General features: G+C 45.8%; 2 protein-coding genes across 2 annotated transcripts; both read right to left on the minus strand.

The window, feature by feature from the left end:
• Positions 1-784: 784 nt before the first annotated feature.
• Positions 785-11,390, minus strand: smad4a (SMAD family member 4a). The gene is made up of 11 exons (XM_067249697.1): positions 11,182-11,390; positions 10,319-10,724; positions 9,990-10,164; positions 9,873-9,902; positions 9,387-9,596; positions 8,680-8,787; positions 8,049-8,099; positions 5,926-6,109; positions 4,968-5,136; positions 4,253-4,391; positions 785-2,604 (listed from the first exon to the last, which is right to left on the minus strand). Exons 2-11 carry the CDS (start codon positions 10,556-10,558, stop codon positions 2,393-2,395), a joined length of 1,518 nt encoding a protein of 505 aa, XP_067105798.1. The 5' UTR covers positions 10,559-10,724; positions 11,182-11,390; the 3' UTR covers positions 785-2,392.
• Positions 11,391-17,985: 6,595 nt separating this feature from the next.
• Positions 17,986-19,868, minus strand: LOC136956470 (bone morphogenetic protein 10-like). The gene is made up of 2 exons (XM_067250361.1): positions 19,520-19,868; positions 17,986-19,025 (listed from the first exon to the last, which is right to left on the minus strand). Exons 1-2 carry the CDS (start codon positions 19,866-19,868, stop codon positions 17,986-17,988), a joined length of 1,389 nt encoding a protein of 462 aa, XP_067106462.1.
• Between the last annotated feature and the right edge of the window lie 4,189 nt (positions 19,869-24,057).

The raw sequence follows: 24,057 nt of genomic DNA on the forward strand, positions 1-24,057 counted from the left end.
AGTCACTGTATAATTATCGTTAGGGTGCTTACTGACTGCTTTGTTCAGTTCGGTTTTCGACTATTAGATTTTCGATATTTTTTAAGTGCCATTTGACAGACTAGCAGGAGTCAGCTGTAGCAAGCACAAGCATTCGGCTGTGGAGGAATCACCTGGAGGTGGTAAGAGTTCACCTCAGACGTTATGTAAATAAGTCCACATGGGAAGGAAGAATATTTATTTACAGTGTCTTAACTATTTGTTCCGTTTGAATGCATTTTATTTACTCAGATATGTCGGCATCTGATCTCTTCGGATAATGTATTGTATTTATATATATATCTATATATATATATATATACACATATATCTCATGTGACTTTCTTTTGTGTGTTGTTTCAAGTTACCTCTTAGTATATATCTTCTAAAATCAGCAAGAGCAAACCAATACGTGTAGGGTGATTTGTATCGTGTATTTTACATAAAACAATGAGGAACACTGGGGAACTTTTATATTTATAAAGGTATATAATAACATTTAGTGTGTCGTAATGATGAAAATATAGGAAATATTAAAAGACACATGTAGTTTGGTTTTCTGAATATTTCAGACTTGAGCTCAGGCTAGCTTATTAGTGTGGTTTTCTTAAGATTTGTGGCTTGTCTTTACATTAATAAACTTTTTCCTTGTTGAAAAGTCTTGCCAGTTGTTTTGTCATTAGACTGCCACTATAGGCATGTTCGTCACAGTTATCTTTGAGACAACAAGGAGATCATTTTAAAAGAAAACATGGCGTGTTGGCAAACAGTATTCTGACTTTATTTTAATAACTTGTGGGTAATAGTTGAATGAGGTATAGCAGACAAACTTGTACAAGCATGGTCAAGCACAGGTTTTCCTAAATTTTTAAGTAGATATTCTTTTTAGAAGAATAGTTTTTTAGGGTTAGTCATTGGAAATACAGTAAAAAGTACAATAGTCATTATTTGAGAACTGTCAACACAGAGCCAAACGCCAAAAGTATGTTTGGATTTATTGATATCAACCAGCTACGAAGCATTCAGTCTTTATAATACTAACCTGATCTGATAATCTGTATCCTTAAACCTGGTGTCAGTACACCACCTTACAAATCCTACCTCACAGTTCCTCTGCTCTTACTGGTTCCTGAATATGTAGAATATCATAAAGTTCATACACAAATGATTACTAGGAAGATTAAAAGAGATGACATGATTTAATTATGCTATTTGGATACTAAAATCCTTTTGTGTTACAAAATCGACTGAAATTGTGACAAAATCGCTTCCAAAATCAACAAAATTACCCACTTTAAACAATAAAAATAAAACAATAAAATGCTACTTTAAAGCTAACATCTAATCAAAACAATTATAATCAAAAAAATATCCTAGTGGTGGTAGCCATTTTTCAAAACCTTTCAATTCATTACTCAGGGATGTCTTGACCATTAATGTAGGTGGTAGGAAAATGGTTGGAGGTTGTGGGTGATGGAGTTCATTAGGGAAGGCTAGTCAAGGTTAGATCAGTAGGCATCCAGTGAATGACAGAATCACCAGAGTGCACCCAGCTCATAACCCCAAAAATAGCTGTACATCGTCTCGAAAACCCTTTTGAACACAGTAATCCACGGTCGCCACAGACCTAAAACCCCTTAAAAACAACTCAAGGTCGACTATCGTATAATTCACAAACCGCCAATCCTTGATGAATCTTGATTGGACGCTGTAGGGAGTGTGTGACTGGTGAGCTGGGGTAAAACCCTCTCTTCCTCTTCTGACGCTCAGCAGTGGTTCAGGTACCCTCTTCTCCAAGGATCCCACTGAGCTGGGTAGGGTAGAGGCTGGGTCCATGGTTTCAGGGTAGGGTAGAGGCTGGGTCCATGGTTTCAGGGTAGGGTAGAGACTGGGTCCACGGTTTCAGGGTAGGGTAGAGGCTGGGTCCATGGTTTCAGGGTAGGGTAGAGACTGGGTCCACGGTTTCAGGGTAGGGTAGAGGCTGGGTCCACGGTTTCAGGGTAGGGTAGAGGCTGGGTCCATGGTTTCAGGGTAGGGTAGAGACTGGGTCCACGGTTTCAGGGTAGGGTAGAGGCTGGGTCCATGGTTTCAGGGTAGGGTAGAGGCTGGGTCCATGGTTTCAGGGTAGGGTAGAGGCTGGGTCCATGGTTTCAGGGTAGGGTAGAGGCTGGGTCCATGGTTTCAGGGTAGGGTAGAGGCTGGGTCCACGGTTTCAGGGTAGGGTAGAGGCTGGGTCCATGGTTTCAGGGTAGGGTAGGCTTGTCAAGCTAGTTCAGGGGTCAGGCTAGTCCAGGGGTCAGGGGTCAGGCTAGTCCAGGGGTCAGGCTAGTCCAGGGGCTGGGGGTCAAGCTAGTCCAGGGGCCCAGGGGTCAGGCTAGTCCAGGGGCTGGGGGTCGGCGATGGGCATGGTGTGGAGCACCTCGTCCAGCAGCTGCAGGGCCCGGTGGAGGTGGATCTCGATCCAGCAGGGCGTCTCCTTGATGCTCTGCCGGGGGTAGTCCGGCCCCCAGCCCTTCACAAAGCTCATCCTCAGGATGCACAGCCTGCGCAGGTCATCCACTCCTATCCCCGCCGCTGCAGACAGGCCTGGGGGGATAACTTGTGTTAATACTTTAGGTACAGGTGATGGAACTAAGCGTTATTTAAAAACAGGTAATAAGGCCTTAGTGAGTTAGTAAATCTCGTAATGAACGATTCATTATAAAGCTTTGTATAAGCCTGATAATGACCATTTATTTAGGTGTATTGGAGCTGGGAAACATCTAGAACATGCAGGACAGTGGGCCCTGAGGATCAGGGTTGAAGAGCCCTGCTCTAAAGGGTAGGGGACAATAAGGTGGTTAGTTTCGTGTTACAGGCTAGCCCTGAACATCTGGGACCTCGGCAGAGCAGAGCAGGCCCCCAGCTCCACCTCACAGGAACATAATTGCTTATAGAGAAAAAATATATATATAAAAATGTCCAATTGTCTGATTTAATACAGCAGCTTCTAGTCCCCCGTCTCCACAGTTCTATTAAGGGAACGGAACTCCCGTGGACGACTCCAGACGCCATTGCCGTGGCAACATCCACCATGGAATCTTTTTCTTTTTTTTAACTAGATTTTTTTTGGGTTGACTTTTCCACATCAAGTCTTCGAGTATGACTCAGCACAGAGCATGTATACAGCATTCAACTTTTTGTCTCCAAGTGATTTCCTGAAGAGAGCAAACCCACAGAGAGAGCACTTTGTCGACCCAAACACTTTGTCAGAACCAATCCCTGTAAGACAAGCAATGTGACCGAGCTGCAGCCAAGACGACACTTCATATTTCACTATCCGCTTTGGATAGGAACATCTGCTGATTTAGTGAGATGTGAATGTAGCCAAAGTATGTGCATGAAGGGAAGAAATATCTTCCCAAAAGGGGGGAGGGGAGGACCAGTGTAGGCCTAGTTCTGAGGAAGCAATGCATCATTCAGTGCCCGGTTCTCGATAATCAAGCCACAGAAAGACACAGATTCCTGCCTTTATAGTAGGATGTCATAAAAGTCCTGCTGAAGGTATTGGAAGACAAACAGGTTGTCTGAGCCTTCTTCCTAAAGGCGAGTTCACACAGAGACAGAACTCATGATTGCCTCCAGAAATCTCCAGTTCAGAGACCAGGTTCAGATGGGGGGGGGAGGAAGGAGATCTGAGGGTCTGTGAAGCAGGAGTCATGGAGGGGTCACCAGGAGCAGTCCTGAGCCCCAAAACTGAGGACCTGCTGTGAGGAGACCAGGTGTGACGAGGATGAAACGACATCAGCGCTTCCAGAGAAGATTTTCAGAGAAGAAGAAAATGAGAGCGGTGGGGAGGAGGGGGTGTATCTTTGTGGAGGGAGGAGCCCCCTACGGAAGAGCAGTTGCAGAAACATAAAAACCCTTCCAGCACCACCTTCCTGGGAGGTGACGGTCACAAGAACAGAAAAGGCACCTGTCATGAGGTGGCGTAGGAGGCAGACCAACTACAGAAAGAGGATAGATGAGTCATAGCTCTTAAGTGAACCCGAGGGCGGATGCAACTCAGCGTTCAGCGCACTCAACGGCAGATGTGAGGTAAAATATCATGGAACATGACTGGTGGAGAGGGAGGGAGGGAGGGAGGGAGGGAGGGAGGGAGGGAGGGAGGGAGGGAGGGAGGGAGGGAGGGAGGGAGGGAGGGAGGGAGGGAGGGAGGGAGGGAGGGAGGGAGGGAGGGAGGGGGAGTACTCACTGATGGCGGGGGCAATGCCCCCCACGGAGCCAGGCCCGGGGATGTTACCGACCACCGCCGCAGCCTGGGCGGCCGCCGCAGCCTGCGCCGTGGCCGCCTGCTGCTGCATCTGCCGGTGACACTGCCTCAGGTCGAACACCTGCGGCAGGGAGGAGAGTGTGGTTAGGTGAGCCAAGGGGGGTACGGCGAGGCAGGCAGGCAAACTGAGGCACAGCCATGATCGTAGATGTATGGGAAGTTTCACATTTATTTGAATATGTACAGGAACATTGGAATTCTTTGATCCTGCTAATTTTTCACTTTCCTAGCCGAGACCATCTAAACCTATGAGAAATAATCAAAATCTATAATAAATAAGTTGTCAATTTGGGGAGGGCACTGGTAATACTGTATTATAAAATATAACTTGAGATAAAGCGCTTAGGATATGAGCGCAAAAATATGATTTTTGTTGCACTGTACACACGGTGCCATGTAATATTGATGGTAATTTTAATGACGGTAAGGAATCAGGTGGCTGAGCGGTTAGGGAATCGGGCTATTAATCAGAAGGTTGCCGGTTCGATTCCCAGCCGTGAGCTAAATGACTAAATGTAAATGTTGCACTGATATAGGCAGAAGTGTAGATCTTATGCTCCCTTCCCCCCTCCCCCCCCCCCCCTACCTTGGCATAGAATAGATCTTGCGCTCGCCCCCGTCCCCCATCCCCTCCTACCTTGATGTCGGCTGAGGGGTAGATCTTGTGCACTGCGTCTCCGGGGGCGCGGCCTGCCTCCCTGTCCAGGTAGTAGCTCTGCACGAAGACGGCGTGGTCGCTAAGGCAACGCACCCACACGTGCCCCTCCCCCTTGCACTCCAGCTGCACGCCCTTCCCGATGTGGAGCCTGCGAGGGGTAATCAGAAGGGCCTTAAGAAAGTGAACAATGGATAGTGTTTGCTCCCTTCAGCATCGATTGCTTCTGCTGCAAACACAGAACCGGTACGAGATCCTAGACCTTCCGCACCCCTCATCCTAAACCCTCCGCACCCCTCATCCTAAACCCTCCGCACCCCTCATCCTAAACCCTCCGCACCCCTCATCCTAAACCCTCCGCACCCCTCATCCTAAACCCTCCGCACCCCTCATCCTAAACCCTCCGCACCCCTCATCCTAAACCCTCCGCACCCCTCATTCTAGACCATCCGCACCCCTCATCCTAAACCCTCCGCACCCCTCATCCTAAACCCTCCGCACCCCTCATCCTAAACCCTCCGCACCCCTCATTCTAGACCATCCGCACCCCTCATCCTAAACCCTCCGCACCCCTCATCCTAGACCATCCGCACCCCTCATCCTAAACCCTCCGCACCCCTCATCCTAGACCATCCGCACCCCTCATCCTAAACCCTCCGCACCCCTCATTCTAGACCATCCGCACCCCTCATCCTAAACCCTCCGCACCCCTCATCCTAGACCATCCGCACCCCTCATCCTAAACCCTCCGCACCCCTCATCCTAGACCATCCGCACCCCTCATCCTAAACCCTCCGCACCCCTCATCCTAAACCCTCCGCCGTACTTTCAACGCGCGCCGTTTCGGAGAAAAAGCGAGCAGCTGACCAACAAGCGTAGCACGGCGGGGGATGGGTGAGGAGGGGGATGGGTGGGGAGGGGGATGGCCGGGGCTCCGTACCTGGCTCTCTCGATGTTCTCAGTCCGGTGCACGTTGCTGAGCTGGCCCAGGCAGAAGCGGTCTCCCCCTGAGGGGTCCACGTAGCCGTCCACCGTCACCACGGGGCAGCTGGAGGGAACTTTAAACGTCTCTCCCACCTGCACGTCCATCTCGAAGTAGGCGATAGAGCACCAGTACTCAGGAGCTGGAGAAGCAGCAACCACAGGATCACATCACCTAATAATAATAATTATAATGATAATAATAGTATTTTTCAGACAGGGAACTGACCCCCAGAGACAGGGAACAGACCCCCAGAGGCAGGGAACTGACCCCCAGAGACGGGGAACTGACCCCCAGAGGCAGGGAACTGACCCCCAGAGGCAGGGAACAGACCCCCAGAGGCAGGGAACTGACCCCCAGAGGCAGGCAACTGACCCCCAGAGGCAGGGAACTGACCCCCAGAGGCAGGGAACTGACCCCCAGAGACAGGGAACAGACCCCCAGAGGCAGGGAACTGACCCCCAGAGGCAGGCAACTGACCCCTAGAGGCAGGGAACTGACCCCCAGAGGCAGGGAACTGACCCCCAGAGGCAGGGAACTGACCCCCAGAGGCAGGCAACTGACCCCCAGAGGCAGGCAACTGACCCCCAGAGGCAGGGAACTGACCCCCAGAGGCAGGGAACAGACCCCCAGAGACAGGGAACAGACCCCCAGAGGCAGGGAACTGACCCCCAGAGGCAGGCAACTGACCCCCAGAGGCAGGGAACTGACCCCCAGAGACAGGGAACTGACCCCCAGAGGCAGGGAACTGACCCCCAGAGGCAGGCAACTGACCCCCAGAGGCAGGGAACTGACCCCCAGAGGCAGGGAACTGACCCCCAGAGGCAGGGAACTGACCCCCAGAGGCAGGGAACAGACCCCCAGAGGCAGGGAACTGACCCCCAGAGGCAGGGAACAGACCCCCAGAGGCAGGGAACAGACCCCCAGAGGCAGGGAACTGACCCCCAGAGGCAGGCAACTGACCCCCAGAGGCAGGGAACTGACCCCCAGAGGCAGGAGGGAACAGACCCCCAGACACAGGGAACAGACCCCCAGAGGCAGGGAACTGACCCCCAGAGGCAGGGAACTGACCCCCAGAGGCAGGGAACTGACCCCCAGGGGCAGGGAACTGACCCCCAGAGACAGGGATTAAAGAATGAAAGGCACATTGTCTTTGTATGACACTGGGGCAGTGAAGGGGCCAATTACAAATGATTGTAGCGCACTATATGACTTTTTCCCTGTTTCAAGCTGAGAGCATCTCCAGATAAAAGGTTCTGCAGAGAAAACAGCAACACTCCACACACATACTCATCAGGGAATGATGACATTCAATCAGGGTCTTCCTCTTCCAAAACATGTTTCTGCAGAGTATTTTTGCTTCAAAATCAAGGACACGCCATGTCTGACACAATCGGAGGACAGCTTTCGGTTCAAGAGTAGAGCTGGAAAAACTCTGGGTTAGTTGAATAAGACCTGCTTGTGAGCAGGCTAGCTGCACAGAGTATGTTGCAGTAGTAACTGGCTCTTTGAAAGGCTGGTGGGATCAGCCAATAGGAGACCGAGGCTGGTGGGATCAGCCAATAGGAGACCGAGGCTGGTGGGATCAGCCAATAGGAGACCGACTACGATTACCAGTCTCACCCACGGATGAAGTCAACAGACTTTTATCAGTAACAGTTATCAGAAATGACGGTTGGTCTTCTACTGTAATAACCGCACTAAGTTTTCTTTGTTATGCTCGCAGTAAGCAATCTTTAATGTAGCGGATTGGTGCGTTCATGATTAAAAAAACACTCAGCCATACATACATACATGTAAGAAACGGAAAACTCTGCTAATTTACCGGGTAGTAAATCAACAAAAGAAAGCCGTGTCTAAGAGTTGTGTTCTAACAGACACCCCGGGAGAGAACACAAAACACCAACCAGCTATATATACTTAATTCTTTCATATCTCACCTACACAGAGTTTCCATCAACTCCGAGTCAACTAACTACTTTTCTTAAGCACCCCTGACACCTTCAACTGACACAGACAAACGCACACGCTCTTACAGACCAAGAGGGACTCACATCCCACTTTCAGTTAGGCCCACTCACCTGGGTGATTGGATATGGGAGGCTGGAATGCAATCTCATTCGCTACAGGCCCTACAGAGAGAAAACGGTGGGACTAATTAATCCGTGGTCAATCAGAGCACTGCGATGTTTACTTGAAGCGTGGGTTGTTTAATCCCCCCCAAAAAAAACACATTGATATGGAAACAAATCATTAGCACTATGGCTATTTCAGAGCAGGAGCTCATGAACATCTTTTTCCTTTAATACTATTCTGATAACTGATCGATGCAGTCATATAACATTGCGCCATTACTCCAGTAGTCCAAACGTTTGAGACCAACATCTAATGGGGGAACTGAAGACTGAGAAAGCCAAGCCCAGTCCATGTCCATGTACACTGTCATTACAGCCCAAAAAAAAGGAGGACTTATTAAATACAAGGGTGTTTTTCACGTAACTTTCCACTGAAATTGTTATGCTGAAGTGTATTACACTATAAACAAATGCAACGAAAATACAAAAGTAGTCTCCGACCTTTGGACCCCTTCAATGAGGATCAATTCCCCCCGACCCCCCACCCCCCGACCCCCATTTCCAGGGCGTTCCACAGAGATAAATAACGAGCGTAGCACTAGCGCTGCCCTGCAAGGCGTAGCGGGGGGCCACTCACAGTAGTGCCCTGTGTGAGGCATAGGAGGGTGGTGCTGCAGATGACCATTCTGGTGGTGAGACACCGTGGGTGGGAAGCTCCCGCTCCGCGTCCAGTCGGGGGCAGAACCTGCAGACAAAAGCCTCAGTGAATCACAGCTTTGTTTGGGAGCAGCCAACAGACGGGTGGTCTTTACAGCTGGAAGTTGAAGGATGTATAACAGCTAGGTGGCTTTACTGTGGCTGAGCAACATGAAACAGGTCTTACAGCCGTGCATAAATGATAAGCACCCTCTGTGGGCTGTGAATAGCCCTGCTTGTATGTCTTTGCAGGGAGCGACAACGGGTTGTTAGTAGGGGTGGGAATCTTTTGGTACCTCACGATTCGATTCCAATCGGTTCTTGGGGTCACAATGCGATTTTTTGCGACCCTAGTGGTTAGTCAGAAACCCATTTTGTGTGTTTAGAACTTTCTCACTTGCACACTGACAAGGACATGCACGAACAGTAGGGCCCAGAACCAGCTAGAGGGGGGAGAGAGAGAGAGAGAGAGAGAGAGAGAGAGAGACAGAGACAGAGACAGAGACAGAGACAGAGAGAGAGAGAGAGAGAGAGAGAGAGAGAGAGAGAGAGAGAGAGAGAGAGAGAGAGAGAGAGAGAGAGAGAGAGAGAGAGAGAGCGAAAGAGAGAGCGAAAGAGAGAGCGAAAGAGAGAGCGAGAGAACCTCACTTGAAGATCCAGCTGCAGTGATGCTGGAGAAGGCCGAGGTGGAGGCCGAACCGCTGCCCTCGTCTGGGGGGCGCAGGGTTGGACTGCCGAAGGCCTCCTGGGAACCTGGAAGTCTGACGGGGGGGTGCTGGACGGTGGGGAGGTGGACTTCAGAGCTGGTGTGAGGCTGCTGGCTGTCGTAATCGAACTCCTCTTTGACTGTGAAGTTGCCTGGGAGACGAGAAAAAGTGGGAGGCGAGAGGAAAGTCTTCATTCAGCAGATTCACAGTCATTCATTTGATCCCAAACACTACAGTAACCTACAGGGGGGGATTTCAACCTGCAATCTCAATCTGCAGTCCTATAGCCCTTTTTAACTGGCTGTGTCACAGAGGGCTTTACATACGCCCATGGAACTGCACCTAGGCCAGGTGCTCTAACCACTGAACTATGGCCTCCTATTAAGCTTGTCGAGTGTGTGTGGGAATGATGCAGTGCCTACCGTACCTGAGCTTGAAAGGGTCAGTCCTGACAGATCTGAAACCATAAACAAACAGATTCATGTTTTTGTTTACGCTAGAAACACACCCGACACCGTTCAGCTAAACGGCAGTTCCGACTCACCGATGCCTGGTGACACAACCCTCTCGTAGTGGTAGGGGTTGACACACACATTGTCACATTTGAGATCAAATGCAAACTGGCAGTATTTCACATGCTTCAGCTCGTTCTTGTGAAGATCTGGCCACCGCCACAGTCGTGCGTACACCACATGGGGAAACCCCTTGCGCCCCGCGACCTGTGAACAACAAATCAACAGCAGTTGTTAAGGTGCTGGTCGTCTGGCCAAAGACATGTGGCCCCTCAGTTTGGGGAAGCAGATGTGTTAGAAGTTGTATCATACTAACCAGCTGGATGTTTCTAAGATCTCCAACACAAGCAGTGAGCTATACCTGCAGACGTCCGTCCAGGGTTCGCTGAATGGTCACACACTTGCTGGGGTGCACTCCGTTGGTGGTGATGGCAGTGATTAGCGAGTCCAGCTCATCCTTCTTCTCTTTCAGTTTCTTCACCAGGCTCTCGATGGCGCGCTTGGCGAAGGTCTCGCTCTCGCCACCCTGCCGATGGCACATGAGGCTGTGCACGATGCTGAGGCATGCGTCGTTGCTGGTGGGAGTGTTGGTGAGAGACATCCTGCTCGCGCAACTGCGACAGGTTAAAGGATTTACAGCTCAATTTCCCGAAAGAGTCTAAAAATCCGGAAATGCCCACTTGATAAACTCGATGTCTGGATTACACTAGGGTGAGAACGACATCGGGTTTTTGTCACGGGGCTATTCAATGCTGGCACAGAGCAGTCTGCAGGGAAAATAACATAGTCAGGTCAACACTATGGATTAATATAACATGGTTTTCTTCATTTCAATTCTTGGTTATTGCACAGAGTTAAAGGCTAGTAACTAGTTTCTGACTGCATAATTGTAATGATCAAGTAATAAAGAACCTAAAATGAATAAAGAGGAAACAGGGTAAAAAGGTAAGCTTTCAGACAAGTTCCACTGACATGCTAGCTAACATTAGCTAACCTATTGTTTACAAATTCAGGATTTTCTGCTCCTGTCAGAAACCCAAAGCAACTAGTTAGCTAGCTGGCGTAGCTAATTAGACTAGAGCTAGCTCAGACTGAAAACTTCTTTGTTTTGTAACTATTACAGTTACGTACGTTTTTGTTAACCATTCATTTGATTAAATCAATAAAAATAATTATTACTAGAGAAGTACTTGAAAAAGGAATATTTGAGTTATTAAGTGTTACCTTATCCCAATTTCTCCTCGCACAGCTCAGTTAGCCGTAGCTCCCCAGGCGAAGAGAGAAAAGCCACAATCGCTAGCTCGCTTGCCAGTCCAGCCCAGTCTCTGGATATATTACCTAGTAAATGGTATATTGATAGGAAATAAGAACAACTGTATATTGCTTTTATCTACTTGGATAAATAAATGTCATGTTTATCTATAAATAAAACGTGTATAAGCAATACGTAACTAGTATTGGCGCACAGCTCTACGGTAAATAGCTAACGAATTAGCACGACTGCTAAAGAAAGTAAACAAGTGTGGTATCTACATCCCATGTTCAGAAAGAGCGGAAAAGTAGATGGACGTCGTACAATAAACAGCCTCCATGCAAAACAATATTTATATAACTTTGAAGCAAAAAAATGGTTCCCGTTTTAATGTACGTTTTATTAAGTAATGTAGACTTACGTGAGTCAACTTGTTTACTTCAGTAGAGACTTGTAGTAACAGTCCTCTAAGTACGTTGGATCTAAGATGAATCTAACCAATGACCTTTGTTTGTTTGGGCCCGTGGGATGTTTCTCATGCATTTCAAATGCATTGAATACTTAATATTGAAATTAAAATAATACCGTTTTTTAAATTAATCATTTCCGGACCCTCTCCTCAGACCACAGGCTGTGATTATAGGGCTGATCTGCATGTACAGTATGCATGTATGACTGCCTGCAGCTACACCTGGATGAGATGGGGGGGGGGGGGGGGGGGGGGGGGGAAGGGACATTCCTAGGCTTACCAGGAGAAGGATAAGGAGCAGCCTAACCATACGTCGCCGCCTGACCGTGTGGATTTTTGAATGGGTCTAATGGGACTGCAAACGAGAGACTGGCGGCGACTTGACGGCGACGCCATGTAAGGAACGTCTACCGGCGGCGACGTCGCGGCGACGCACGCATGTTCGAAAGTATAAAAAAACCTTACGCCTACTAAGTACGTCTGAGATAAGTACGTCGCCACTAAGCCGTGTGAGACACACGTCATCGCCAAACAACAAACCTACTAAGTAGCTAAGTTGCCGCCGTCGCTGACTTGTTTTTTCAAACCTTATTGAGTGAAATCAAGTCGTGCATTAGGCTACATGTTTCATATGTTAAAATGTCTTTATTGAGAACTTTAGTAGCCAAATGTACACAGCCTGTAACATAGAGGATTTTACCGCAGGTGCAGTGAGTGCTTTGCACCCCCTACTGTTGGGATGAAAACATTTTCAAATTAATGTAAAAACACGAAGAAATGTTTTTAGAACACATTGAGTCAGAGTTGTAAGGGCGTAGCCACGTGGTGGCCAGGGGGGGCCACGGCCACCATTGGTCAGAGAATGGCCACCCTGCCGGCCCCCCCAACTTTTTTTTTTAAAACCCTCCTGAACAGAAACGGTATAAAGCTGAAAAAATGCATTAGTATTTTTTTTAATATAAAGTCGTCTTATATTGTCATTTGTCACTTACGCTACAAGCCCCATATTTGCAACATGTTGGGCCACGCCCCCATCAACAGCGCAAGACGCAAACCAACGTACCTGCATTCTGACAGCGCTTCAATGGAGACAAGCAGCTAACCACTGGATACCGTTAGAAAACTGCTGCTCTGAGTGATGCAGTGTGTGAGTTTTAAAATAGTAGTTTTTGACAATCAAGTGCCACCCCAAATAAAATACTGGCCAGAGCTGGCCCCCCCAGAAATAATGTCCTGGCTACGCCCCTGCAGAGTTGTATGTTTTATCATGGTTTGTTGTACTCTAATGATTAATTATAAATTTTTAGATCTAGTATTAATTTTGAGCATGTTTTTGCACCCAGTTTTAAAACCTAGAATCGCCTGGGATGCTCATTGTTTGTAGGCTATTCACATTTAGTTGGTGTTCCTTTGTCCTATTGTTGCAGTGGATTTAACAACTCTACATTGATATGTGGATATAATAATTCAAACCTTTCAAAGTGCCAATACACACATCTGTATAAGCCCAGTATGAGGTGTGTAGCCAACCAGTGCTTGTTTAAAGCAGTCCTAACCGGGTTCATAGGAAGAATAGATGGATACTTAGGAACTTCAAGAAGTGACAAGCCGCGGAAATGAGGATAACAGTGTATTTATTCAATAAAAAGTGCTTACAAAGGAACCGTTGGATGTGAGGGTCATGTAAATCAGTAGTCGATCTGGGATCAGTGCAAGTGTAGAGTGTAGAGAATCATTACAAACTAAAAAGCAAACAGTGATGATGTTCCTGCTAGTAATGGAGAGACCCAGCTTGTTAGGGCACAGCTTATTAAGGACCAAGGCACAGGTCACAGGTGTGCCCCGGCAGCAATCACAGCTCCTCTACCTGCCTGCCATCCTGCAACAGAAGACACAGAAACAGAAGACAAGGGAGAGGAGACCCAAACATTGCACATAGAGCCAACAATCTACATTACATTTATTCATTTAGCAGACGCTTTTATCCAAAGCGACTTCCAAGAGAGAGTTTTACAAAAGTGCATAGGTCATGATCATAAACAACGAGATAGCCCCAAAACATTGTGGGTAGCCAAAATATAAAGCATACATTGTGAAAAGCAAATAAGTGCCAATGGGAAGAAACATAAGAGCATGTAGTCAAACAAGTTACAATTAATTAAGTGACATGAACCTCAAAAAGTGCAGGAGTGTACCTGTAGGAAAGCAAGTCACAATAATATAATTCACAGCGAGTACAAGAGTACAAGAAATTCAGTTACAACTAACCAACAAGAGCAATAAGTCCTTCAATAAGAGTCATTGTGTTCCTGGAGGAAACTAACATCAGGTCCATCTAACATGGTTTATGCCATCATCAGAACAGGCATAACCTCCCGATCACTACAAGTCATTCAACTAACGGTAATTTCCTATTGACTCATACAGCTGTGAACTGTATCCTTTCTCAAGTAGGATTTAACAATTATAGCCTACTGAAGAAGCCGTGCTTTCACTGAACAACAATCTAGAATAGTCTAAGTGACCACAATACAGTGTGTTTCATGCTTGTAAAGTTTGCATTCATTAAATTTGTTATATTGCTTGTATTTGGTTAATTCCCAACATGTGGCAACAGTGCAGTTTAATTGTATTGAGTTTGTCTGATGTGTTTGCTAACTTGGTGGTGCTAATGAGTTACTAATGAATGTTGCCTATTGCTAATAGAGTTTTAATTTATAATTTTGCCTTCTGACTACACTTTTCTGTTTAGCACTAGTGTAGAAGTGCAAGACAGCAAATTAAACATCTTCAGACCATCAGTGGTTTCCATTTTTTTTTTACATTTTAGAACATGATACAAAAGTGTATTTGTCACTAGCCTATTGATTTTACATTTACATTTAGTCATTTAGCAGACGCTCTTATCCAGAGCGACTTACAGTAAGTACAGGGACATTCCCTTGAGGCAAGTAGGGTGAAGTGCCTTGCCCAAGGACACAACGTCAGTTGGCATGACCGGGAATCGAACTGGCAACTTTCGGATTACTAGCCCGATTCCCTCACCGCTCAGCCACCTGACTCCCAATGTAATGTAAAATTTGAAAATTAATTAATTAATTAATTTCCAGAAATGCATTTTCATTTTAAGAACGTGGCTGCAAAATCGTGTTCACAATTCAAATTCAAATGCAAAATGAACGAAAAAGCATTCTGAGCGGCGCAGCAGAGTGACGTCAGTAGCCGCTATTCTTCAGCTCCCTGCTGACCGAGCTACCCATCTTGTTCGGTAGAGGGCGGTGTGCACATCTGCATTGCATTACATTGCAAATGTACCGGGAAATTGATTGAATTGCCGGGTATTTAGAGGACGCATCACAGACTGAGCAACTTGATGTCAAACAATGACTAAAACAGTGGCAGAGCTACTATTAATGTCTAAATCTGTGACAGTAGAGTATGCAGCCAAGCTTCAAAGTTTACTTCAAAGTATGGCGACGACGTTATCCACAAGTAGATGCGACGACGTAGGCAACTTATCCAGAAGTAGTCGTCACATAGTCTCCCTGGGCAGGTTATCCATGTCCCTATCCGCCCCCCATACATGCGCATTTTCAGCAAAGGTCCTCAGGCATCGCTCTCAAACTTGGTTAGAGTAGAGAGCCAAGCTAGATGCATGTTTCTGCTTCCCCTGTCAACAATTTGGAGCCAGAAATGATAAAGACATCCCCTTCTCTAGACAAGGTTTTACCCATTAGTAAAAGTGGTTCTTTCAAAAATACGGCTTTACCAATTGTGTATGTTGTGCTTTCAGAGTTCACTTCGCACCTCATACTTTCAAACAATCATCGGTCGTAACGTTGCAAAGACAACAATCTCCTCTTCACTTCATCGGTCGGGTCCGATGAAGTGAAGAGGAAACCGATAATGGGTTGGACACAAACATCCCAACCTGCAGAGACTCATTTCACTGAGGTGGCTCTCCCCCCCCTTACCCCCCCCTACGCAATACGGATGCAAAATGTACCCCCTACAACAGCACGTAACCCCCGCCCCCCCGAGACGCATTCAAAACGCGCGATTTGCACCTGTCTCTACCAGAAATGACCATTGGACAGTCTCTCGCTCGCTATAAATACAAAATCGCAGATTTCCGGGAGATTGTATAGCATTTGCGGGCGTCAGGGAGCCGCTATTTAAATGCGGGAGACTCCCGGAACTTCCGGGAGACTTGGGATGTCTGTGGACACTTACTCTCAACAAATGCTCTCACCAGGAGTCCGAAGCAATGAGAAAAGAGAAGAATGGAGGGATATTTTATTGTTGGAGCAATCTCATCTGCCGACCCTCCATGTCACCCACTTTAACCGCTACAACACAATAGGCCTATAGCCTAAGTTAATAGAGAGGCAGCACAAAAGAAAAAATGAAACGTAGGTGAATTCATGGCAATGAACATCGGACGAAAAAAAACGTCTGTTTCATTGTGGTTTTCCATTAGGGTTACCATCAGGCTGTTGACATCTAAAGCTGGGTAATGATGTGACGTTTTTTGTGTGTGTTTTGTTTTTTTCATAATTTTTTTTCATTTGGCTTCGACCCAGACTTGATAAGGATAGCGGTGTGTCCGCGTCAACAAGTGGAGTCAGGTGGCTGAGCGGTGAGGGAATCGGGCCAGTAATCATAAGGTTGCCAGTTCGATTCCCGGCTGTGCAAAATGACGTTGTGTCCTTGGGCAAGGCACTTCACCCTACTTGCCTCAGGGGGGAATGTCCCTGTACTTACTGTAAGTCGCTCTGGATAAAAGCGTCTGCTAAATGACTAAATGTAAGTGTAACAAAGGGAAGTAGGCTTTATCACAGGCAGGAGCCACCTCCGTTGGGCAGCGAGGCGGAAAGCTGAACGGAGTGCAAAGAGCAGGAATCTGACAGCACCCTCTCCCAACTGCTGCCCACTTCGAGTGGCGTCTCATCCTGAGTGACAGCCTACAAGTTAGCAGGTCCAGACACCTCGTTATCGCCGTGGCATGAAGGGAGAGGGGTGGCCTGGCATGTGGGGCTTTGAGGGGTGGCCTGGCATGTGGGGCTTTGAGGGGTGGCCTGGCATGTGGGGCTTTGAGGGGTGGGTTGGAGAGTAGGAAAGCCTAAATGGGCTGGAGGCAGAGAGAAAGAACCTGACAAGCAAGGGTTTTGAAAGTGTATTTTAGTAGCTACAAAAATTCAATTGACATGGTTAAGTATGAATGACAGGGGAACTTGCGAATGAATCTAAATATGACATGGGCTGCATGGTCTTGGAGCTGAAGGTGGTATTTTCAATCCCATACAAGCCAGTTGATGTGCAACAATTAAGTATTGAGAATGTTTTGAGAGCTGTAAAGAAAAGTGTTTACCCGTCTCCCGAGGCAGGGTGACACACAGGTCTCTCATATCTCTCTCTTTTGATAAAACTTGAGAGACCTGGCTATACACAAATGGTACACAATTACCCAGATTGAAATAAGTGTCAGAGAGTGGGTTTAAGTAGCTAAAACACGTACATAGATATTTCGAATGTGCTTTAGATAGGCCCTCAAGAAATATGTACGTCACCAACCACACACAGTAAAGGAGGAGAAATGGAAATCATGCTATTTCCATATGGTGTCTTTGAAGGGAATGGTTGCTCCTTCACTTTCATCTTAGCACAGGGAGAGAATACCTTTCAGCATATTGTATAGTTCACTGCATTAAACTGTACCTGGGATTACAGGGAGCGGTGGTAAGTGTTTTTTTTTATTGTAATCAGTCTCCTTTTGTGTCTAATGCATTATGTATTTCTGAAGTATACATTGTTCATGGTGTTGTGTAACAGATGTGTAATGGTGTTATTGTCACACTGCTACACTGCTTGAAACTGAACACAAGACTTTCCCCCACTGTTGCACGTGTGTATATGATTGAGTGACAATAAAAGGACTTGATTTAAAGAAAAAAATCAGATAGTAACTAGTTATTGCAACACAATATGCAAAGAATGCAACTTTGTTCTCTATGTTAAATAGCATTTTAAGTCATTCTCATACCATGTTAAATACCTCTATACAAAAGCAAATTTACATCATGAAATGCACAAACTTGTCCTACGTTCTCTGGGGCCCACACAAAGGATCCATGCCCTAAATATGACACAACAGCTATTTAGTTATTGATTGTTAACTTACAAAGCAAGGATAGTTATGTGTTTGTGGTACATGGCCCTTATTGTGGAACTGGACGGTGAAACTGACAATTGCTCAGTCTTCATATCAATTCACAGTCTGTGTCTGCTGTAGGCCAAAGTGTGTGGACTATCTACAGCCACATTCAGCCACCACCATGCCCTCATACTTGTGCTTGTAGGTGACCACTCCCCCGTCCATGTAGAGCAGTGATATGGGGTCCAGCTTCGTGGGCACACAGCAGGCTCGAGAAGCCATTTGTGGTCTGCGGACGCTGAGAAGAGTCTGGACGATGGCGTGCTTGGTGGGCGATACCTCCGAGGTCATAGGCGGGTTGCAGACGCCGTTACACTCGTAGGCGTCGTAGCCCAGGGGCTGGATGACCCAGGAATCCCATCCAATGTCCTTGAACTCCACGCGGAGCGGCGTCCTCTTGCAGGACTCGCCCTTGACATTGCGACGGACTCTGGGAGGTGTGTTGTAGATAAGGTTGGAGTGCAGCCGCGCGAGAGACGTTTGTTTGTCCTGCTCCTCGTTGTCAGGGACGCCGCCGTTCCGGTTGTCGCCGGCCCTGAGTGGCTGCTGGCTGACGTCTAGGTTTGCAGGAAGGTCGTTGTCCTGTTCCATCAGCTGCTGGATCTCTCGCCTGTCTTCGCGGACGCTCTGATCATCCGAGAACACGATCACGACGGGCTTGTGTTTCCCCTCGGAGCTCCGGTCTGTGTCCACGCCCGCTGCCTGTTCCACCTCGTCTGTGATCTTCTGAGGGGTCTCCTCGTGCTCAGGCTCCACGTTGGCGATGTGGACCTCCAGCCTGTGGGTGGTGCAATCTGTCTTCCGCCAAGCACGGAGGGCGTGAGTCAGATCAAACGACACCCAGGCATCGTCCTCGCCGCGGACACGCCGGGTGGCCAGCTCCTCCGTCTCTCTGATCTCCTCCTCCTTCCCTCTCCTCCCTGTCCCCCCGTGTGCCCTCCAGAACCCCCCGCTGTGTATCTTATACACCGTAACCTCGCGGTCGAGGCCAGCGAAACATCTGCGGTCTCGTTGCACCAGGGTGTAGAGTCGGAGTTGGGCGGTGGTGATGTGCTCGTGGGGGGGGATGGAGATGTTGAACAGCAGAGGGTGTCTCCTTACACCCATGGACGTCACACTGTAGGGGGAGGAATCTGGAATTAAAATATCAATAGGGGTCTGAATAGGATTTACATACAGATTTAAAAGATAAGCTTTGATTGAAATGTTATTAATTGTTTTGTCTAACTTTCAATTAGATTTTTTGTTTGTTGACATCATGTCTCTCCAGAAAAAAACAAAAGCCTTTGGAATGATTCAAATGAATGGTTAAAAGGTGGAATCTAACAAAAAAAATAGTCAGAACTCATTCCTTTGAAACATAATTTAATCATTTATTTATCTAAACCATAAGCCTATTTATGCAACTATTAGAGAGAAAAAAATTCTGGAAACTAATTGCATTTCATTAGGGCAGAGCAACCCTTCTTGAATACATAACAAATTTTCTTGGATCAAATAAAATCCAAGTATCTCTTTATGATAACGATCTTACTTACAATCAACGTTATGAATAAATGACGAAGCTTGTGGTGTTGTTTCTCCTAAAAACAACAAAAAACTTGTGTTACAAAAGAAAAAGTTGTACCTTCATTCTTGAAACTGCGTATTATGTTGGCTGAGGGCACTGTGGTTCGATCGTGGGCAAATCGGTTGTACAGCTCCAGCATGTATTCTGGTGGCTCCTTGCGGGCGGCGCGAGGCTTTGGACAGGGCCCCAGCTCCGTGAGGTTAAACGTGGACAGAAACTGCCCCAAAAGGTCCTGGACATCCAGGTCACCCTCCTGCTTCAGGAGGGGGCTGTTCAAAACCCCTCTTGCCCCGCGAGTGTCCTGGGGGGCCATGATAGGACTGGCCCGGCTTGCCCCAGGCAGCAGCACCAGCAAGAAGCTCAGAGTGTAGCTGTACACAGGTCTACAGGACACTTGAGCAGTCATGGTTGAGTCAAGGTCAGATTCAGGTCCGAAGAGAATGTCAGATATGGAAATAGGATAGACTCCACGGCAGAGAACACCTGTAGAGAAGTACACTCCGCTATCTAGCGGCGTTAGGGGGTTGAGGGGAAAAATTGCTTTGTCCTTGTGCAGCTTGTGATTGGGTGCAGAGGGCCGGACTGTGTTGTCAGTGCTCCTGTGACATGTTTGGAGATGTCACAAAGGCTCCGCTCACAAAAACCCCCCCCACCCCCCTCCCCTCCCCCCACCCCCCTCCCCCCCCCCCTGCCTCCCCGCCTCCCCGCCTCCCCCTGGGCCAGGGACGGGTGACGAACACAAACCCCTCTCGAGTAGTATCTGCTTTCCATGCAAGCTTTTCTCATGGTGCCGGTTGTCTCCACTGAAAGGGTGCCGGCTGTTTGTTCATCACGACAAAACTACAGCCCTTATCTCTTATCACTTAATATGGAAGTGAGTCTGAGATAAATGGGAAAATAAACAACACTTTCTTTCTTATTTGTTTACCGCAGTTATACTGTAGTCACTGTTGTTTTTCCTTCCGAGAACATGAGAACTTACTTTGTGTCCATGTGGATCACTTGCCAGACGCCAGAGAGCATTTTTGATCCATATTTATACTGACTTATATATATTAAATATATGAAAACAAATCATGCAACATCAGTAGTTGGTTCAAGCATAATCACAAGATAACTACCTTCCGGTTATGGTTTATGTATTTCGATCAGTTCAAATAGTCAATACTGTGATTGTGGTAACATTTGACGGCAGATAAAGATGTTGCAGGTTCAGATTCCCTCCTATAATGTCACTTTCAATAAATGCATCTGCTAAATGAAAGCACTATATTATTGTTATTACATAATTTATTTGGCAATAAGTTAATGTAGTACTGCAAGGACCCCACAAGAGGTCATAGTACATTTGTGTTCATGGTTGATACTGAAATATTTCTTTATTTTTAGAAACCTTTTTTTCTACCTTGACATTTGTATATAATTTCAAGCTAAAAAGATCTCAGATATTGGAGCTTCTTGAATAATTAGCCGTGATTGATTGACATGTCGTCGTATCCATTGTGGTATTCCTGCTGTGTGGAAATTCCGCCCAGGGTGTTGTGATATTTCAGTAGCATGGGGAGGCTGGGGGATGTCGCTCTGGATAAGAGCGTCTGCTAAATGACTAAATGTAAATGTACAACACAGCTTCATTAAAATGCCCATACCCTCATCCAGAAGCCCTTAGAAATATCCAGATTCTAGATAGATAGGCCTCAGTTGATCAACCAAAATATCAATTGCATCTCTGCTGATATCCAACCACTGGTCGGGAAGGGAGTGAGGGGAATATGCAATACCGACTAGTTTTAAACTGTAGTACAACTATGACCTTCCATTGTGTGTAGCGATGAACAATGAGCTGCACTACACAATATTGTACCCTTTGTATTTTTTTTTATATTTGTATTTTTTGTATTTTTATATTGTAAATTACTGAAACTTATATTTTATTTTATATTTTATTGTATAGTTTATTTTAATTCTAATTCCACTTAGTATTGTTAGTTATGTACCCTTAGTATAGCTAGTCCTCATATTTAAATTTTAGATTCCTATATGTTTAATGTTTGCATCTTCCTGCCAAAGCAAATTCCTTGTCTGTGCAAACCTTTATGGCGAATAAAACCCATTCTGCTGAAAATCTTTAAATTTATTGACATTTCAGATGGACAGACAGGGAGTGAGAAGTCAGTAATTGGGAAATAACTGTTGCCTATTAAGTTAGTTTTTCTTTTGACAAGGACATTGTAGCTTAGTCATCTGCCTGAGAATAACATCCATACCTTTGTTCAAAACAAGCCACTGCTAGAATGCTGCTCATCCAAAAAATAGACAAATAACAACGCGAGACAAACAACCTAAGAGGCTTTCCAAGTGCTTCAGTGGCAAGGGGCAGACTCTTTGATCATCAAATAATCAGCTCACTTTGATTTGTCCAATCTTGAGCTATTGTGATTGTCTCGATGATGGAGTCTGTTGACTTTGTCCAGAACGCTCCTGTGATGTCATTCAAAGGGTGACATGTGTTCCCTGACTGTCCCCTTTCAAAACAATTTAATATGTTTCTGTTGATTGTTGTAATCAAATCACTCCAGGCTGTTCTTGGTCATTATCATCTTTATTTACTTAGCTTTGAACATTAAATGTAACTTTGAATGGAACAGTTCTCCAATGCTCCTAAAAATTTAAATGAAAGGAATTGAATTTATGTTACATTGAAAACAAATCACTGCATTTTAGTCTTGACATACCATAAACCATTGACATTAAAGTTGCACTACACAATGTTGCTAAAGTACATCTCATGTGTGATAGAAATGTTTGGTCTTTGAAAAGCCAAGAACATAAGCAGAAGCAGTGTGAAAGAAATCAGGGATTTCGTATGTGCAAACACCTGTTGGCTGTACATAATTAGTTTTTCTATTTCTCCTATAAATTCTGTCCTCTTGTAGCCGGTGTGTATCGGTTTAAACTCACTCCTCAAGTATGTAAACAGGCCACCCGCGTCAACTAATAGCTAGCTTTTTGTTGTCGTAGCTGGTAGTGGTCGCGATGTCACTATTGGGAAGTCAGAGGTGGCGTGTTTGACCCCAGTGAGGGGGCGAACATCGGCTCGTGTACCTCTGACGGAGCAGCACTTGTTATAATCTGACCTTCACGCCTTAGAGAGACCTTGTTACTGATGTGTTTAAATTACTTATAAACCCAGAACCCAACTGAATAGCCACATTGTTCCTAATGAGACAACCAACAGGCACAGGATATTCAATACACATCGTACCATTAGAGGCCAAACACTGATGAATAATAAAGCATAACTAATGCTTTCGACATGACAGTGAACTTACTTTGACACAAAATTAAACCTCTGTGTTAAATCACAACAACAAAGCCAGACATAAAGAACGGCACAATTTCCAAGTCAGCATTACTCTGAAACAATGTAAACACATTCAGTTGTTAAAAATGCACATACTGCATGGATCTGTCCATAAAATGTGACTTGTACTGCAACGAACACCAGGTGCCGTACACCTGCAGAATAAGCATTAATTTCCACAAACCGAGGGAGAATATATCACAGGAAATCTATACACTGAGCCTCGAATGTTTCTGTGAGGTGACATGCTATCAGACAATTATCTGTACATGAATGAACAAGTTAGGCTATTCTGTGTAAACTGACTTGTCAAGACAACATCAGACAGTGTTTACAGGATATCGTATACATGCTAATATGTCAGATGCTACACACAAAAAAACATTAACTCAACCAATGAACCTTTCTGGGCATTCACCTTTTATAATTTAAATGTTGAACATACGGGCAGAAAACATCTCCAGACAATTTTCCAATCAGCTGTGCCTGTGGCCCCTTTATATATATATATGTGTGTGGGGCACCTGGTTGTTATGGTTATTAAGTTGTAATGGTAGGTCTGTCAGCCTGCAGAGCAGAAAGCTGGAGAGATTGTCTGTGCGCAGAGCGCAATTTATAATCTACTCTGAGGGTGAGTTAGTTTAAATTGCATGCAAATGTCATTCCTCAGTGCTAGATAATTGACATCAGAATACGTCTTTTTTATTAAAAGAATTCCGTAATAGAGCAATGAAAAAAGCCATAATTAGGACATATTTACAGTAGTGCACATTTTTCTCTCTGGCCTCACAATGATTTTGCCACTTAAAAATTGTATGCAGAAATAACTTTTAACATTCCATGCTGAAAATATGCTATATCTGATTTGCAGGTGCAAGGAAGTCTGATTGAAGAAATAATACCTGATTGGTATTTAGGGAGGACATAAAGAAATTAGGTGAATTTCAATTCCAAAATGAGGACAGCAATAAATAACCCACCTCATTCATAAATAATATCATTTAATCTATCATTCTCCACTGTTTAGAGACTTTGAACATATGATTTTTTTTTTACAAAACAGTCTATTTAGAGCAACGTCAACTACTGACACTTTGTACAAACGTAATAACATTGTACAATCCTTGATATGACACCGCAAGGTACAACCCATATCAATTTCTTTCACAAAGCTAAAAACAAGACAGCACTGCAAGATTTTACTAAGTGCATGTAAACATCAAGTGGCATT

Source organism: Osmerus mordax, chromosome 14 (genome assembly GCF_038355195.1).
Source record: "Osmerus mordax isolate fOsmMor3 chromosome 14, fOsmMor3.pri, whole genome shotgun sequence".
NCBI classification, from domain to species: Eukaryota; Metazoa; Chordata; class Actinopteri; order Osmeriformes; family Osmeridae; genus Osmerus; species Osmerus mordax.

Bases quoted from the DNA above. Each gene is read 5' to 3' on its own strand.
- smad4a (XM_067249697.1), bottom strand. From the start codon at position 10,558: ATGTCTCTCACCAACACTCCCACCAGCAACGACGCATGCCTCAGCATC. The intron at 8,788-9,386 runs GTGAGGTTCTCT...TTTTGTCTGCAG, and splicing joins CACTGCAGCTGGATCTTCAA to GTTCTGCCCCCGACTGGACG. The intron at 5,137-5,925 runs GTACGGAGCCCC...TACCCCTCGCAG, and splicing joins GAGAACATCGAGAGAGCCAG to GCTCCACATCGGGAAGGGCG.
- LOC136956470 (XM_067250361.1), bottom strand. From the start codon at position 19,868: ATGACTGCTCAAGTGTCCTGTAGACCTGTGTACAGCTACACTCTGAGC. The intron at 19,026-19,519 runs GTACAACTTTTT...TTTTAATTCCAG, and splicing joins ACGCAGTTTCAAGAATGAAG to ATTCCTCCCCCTACAGTGTG.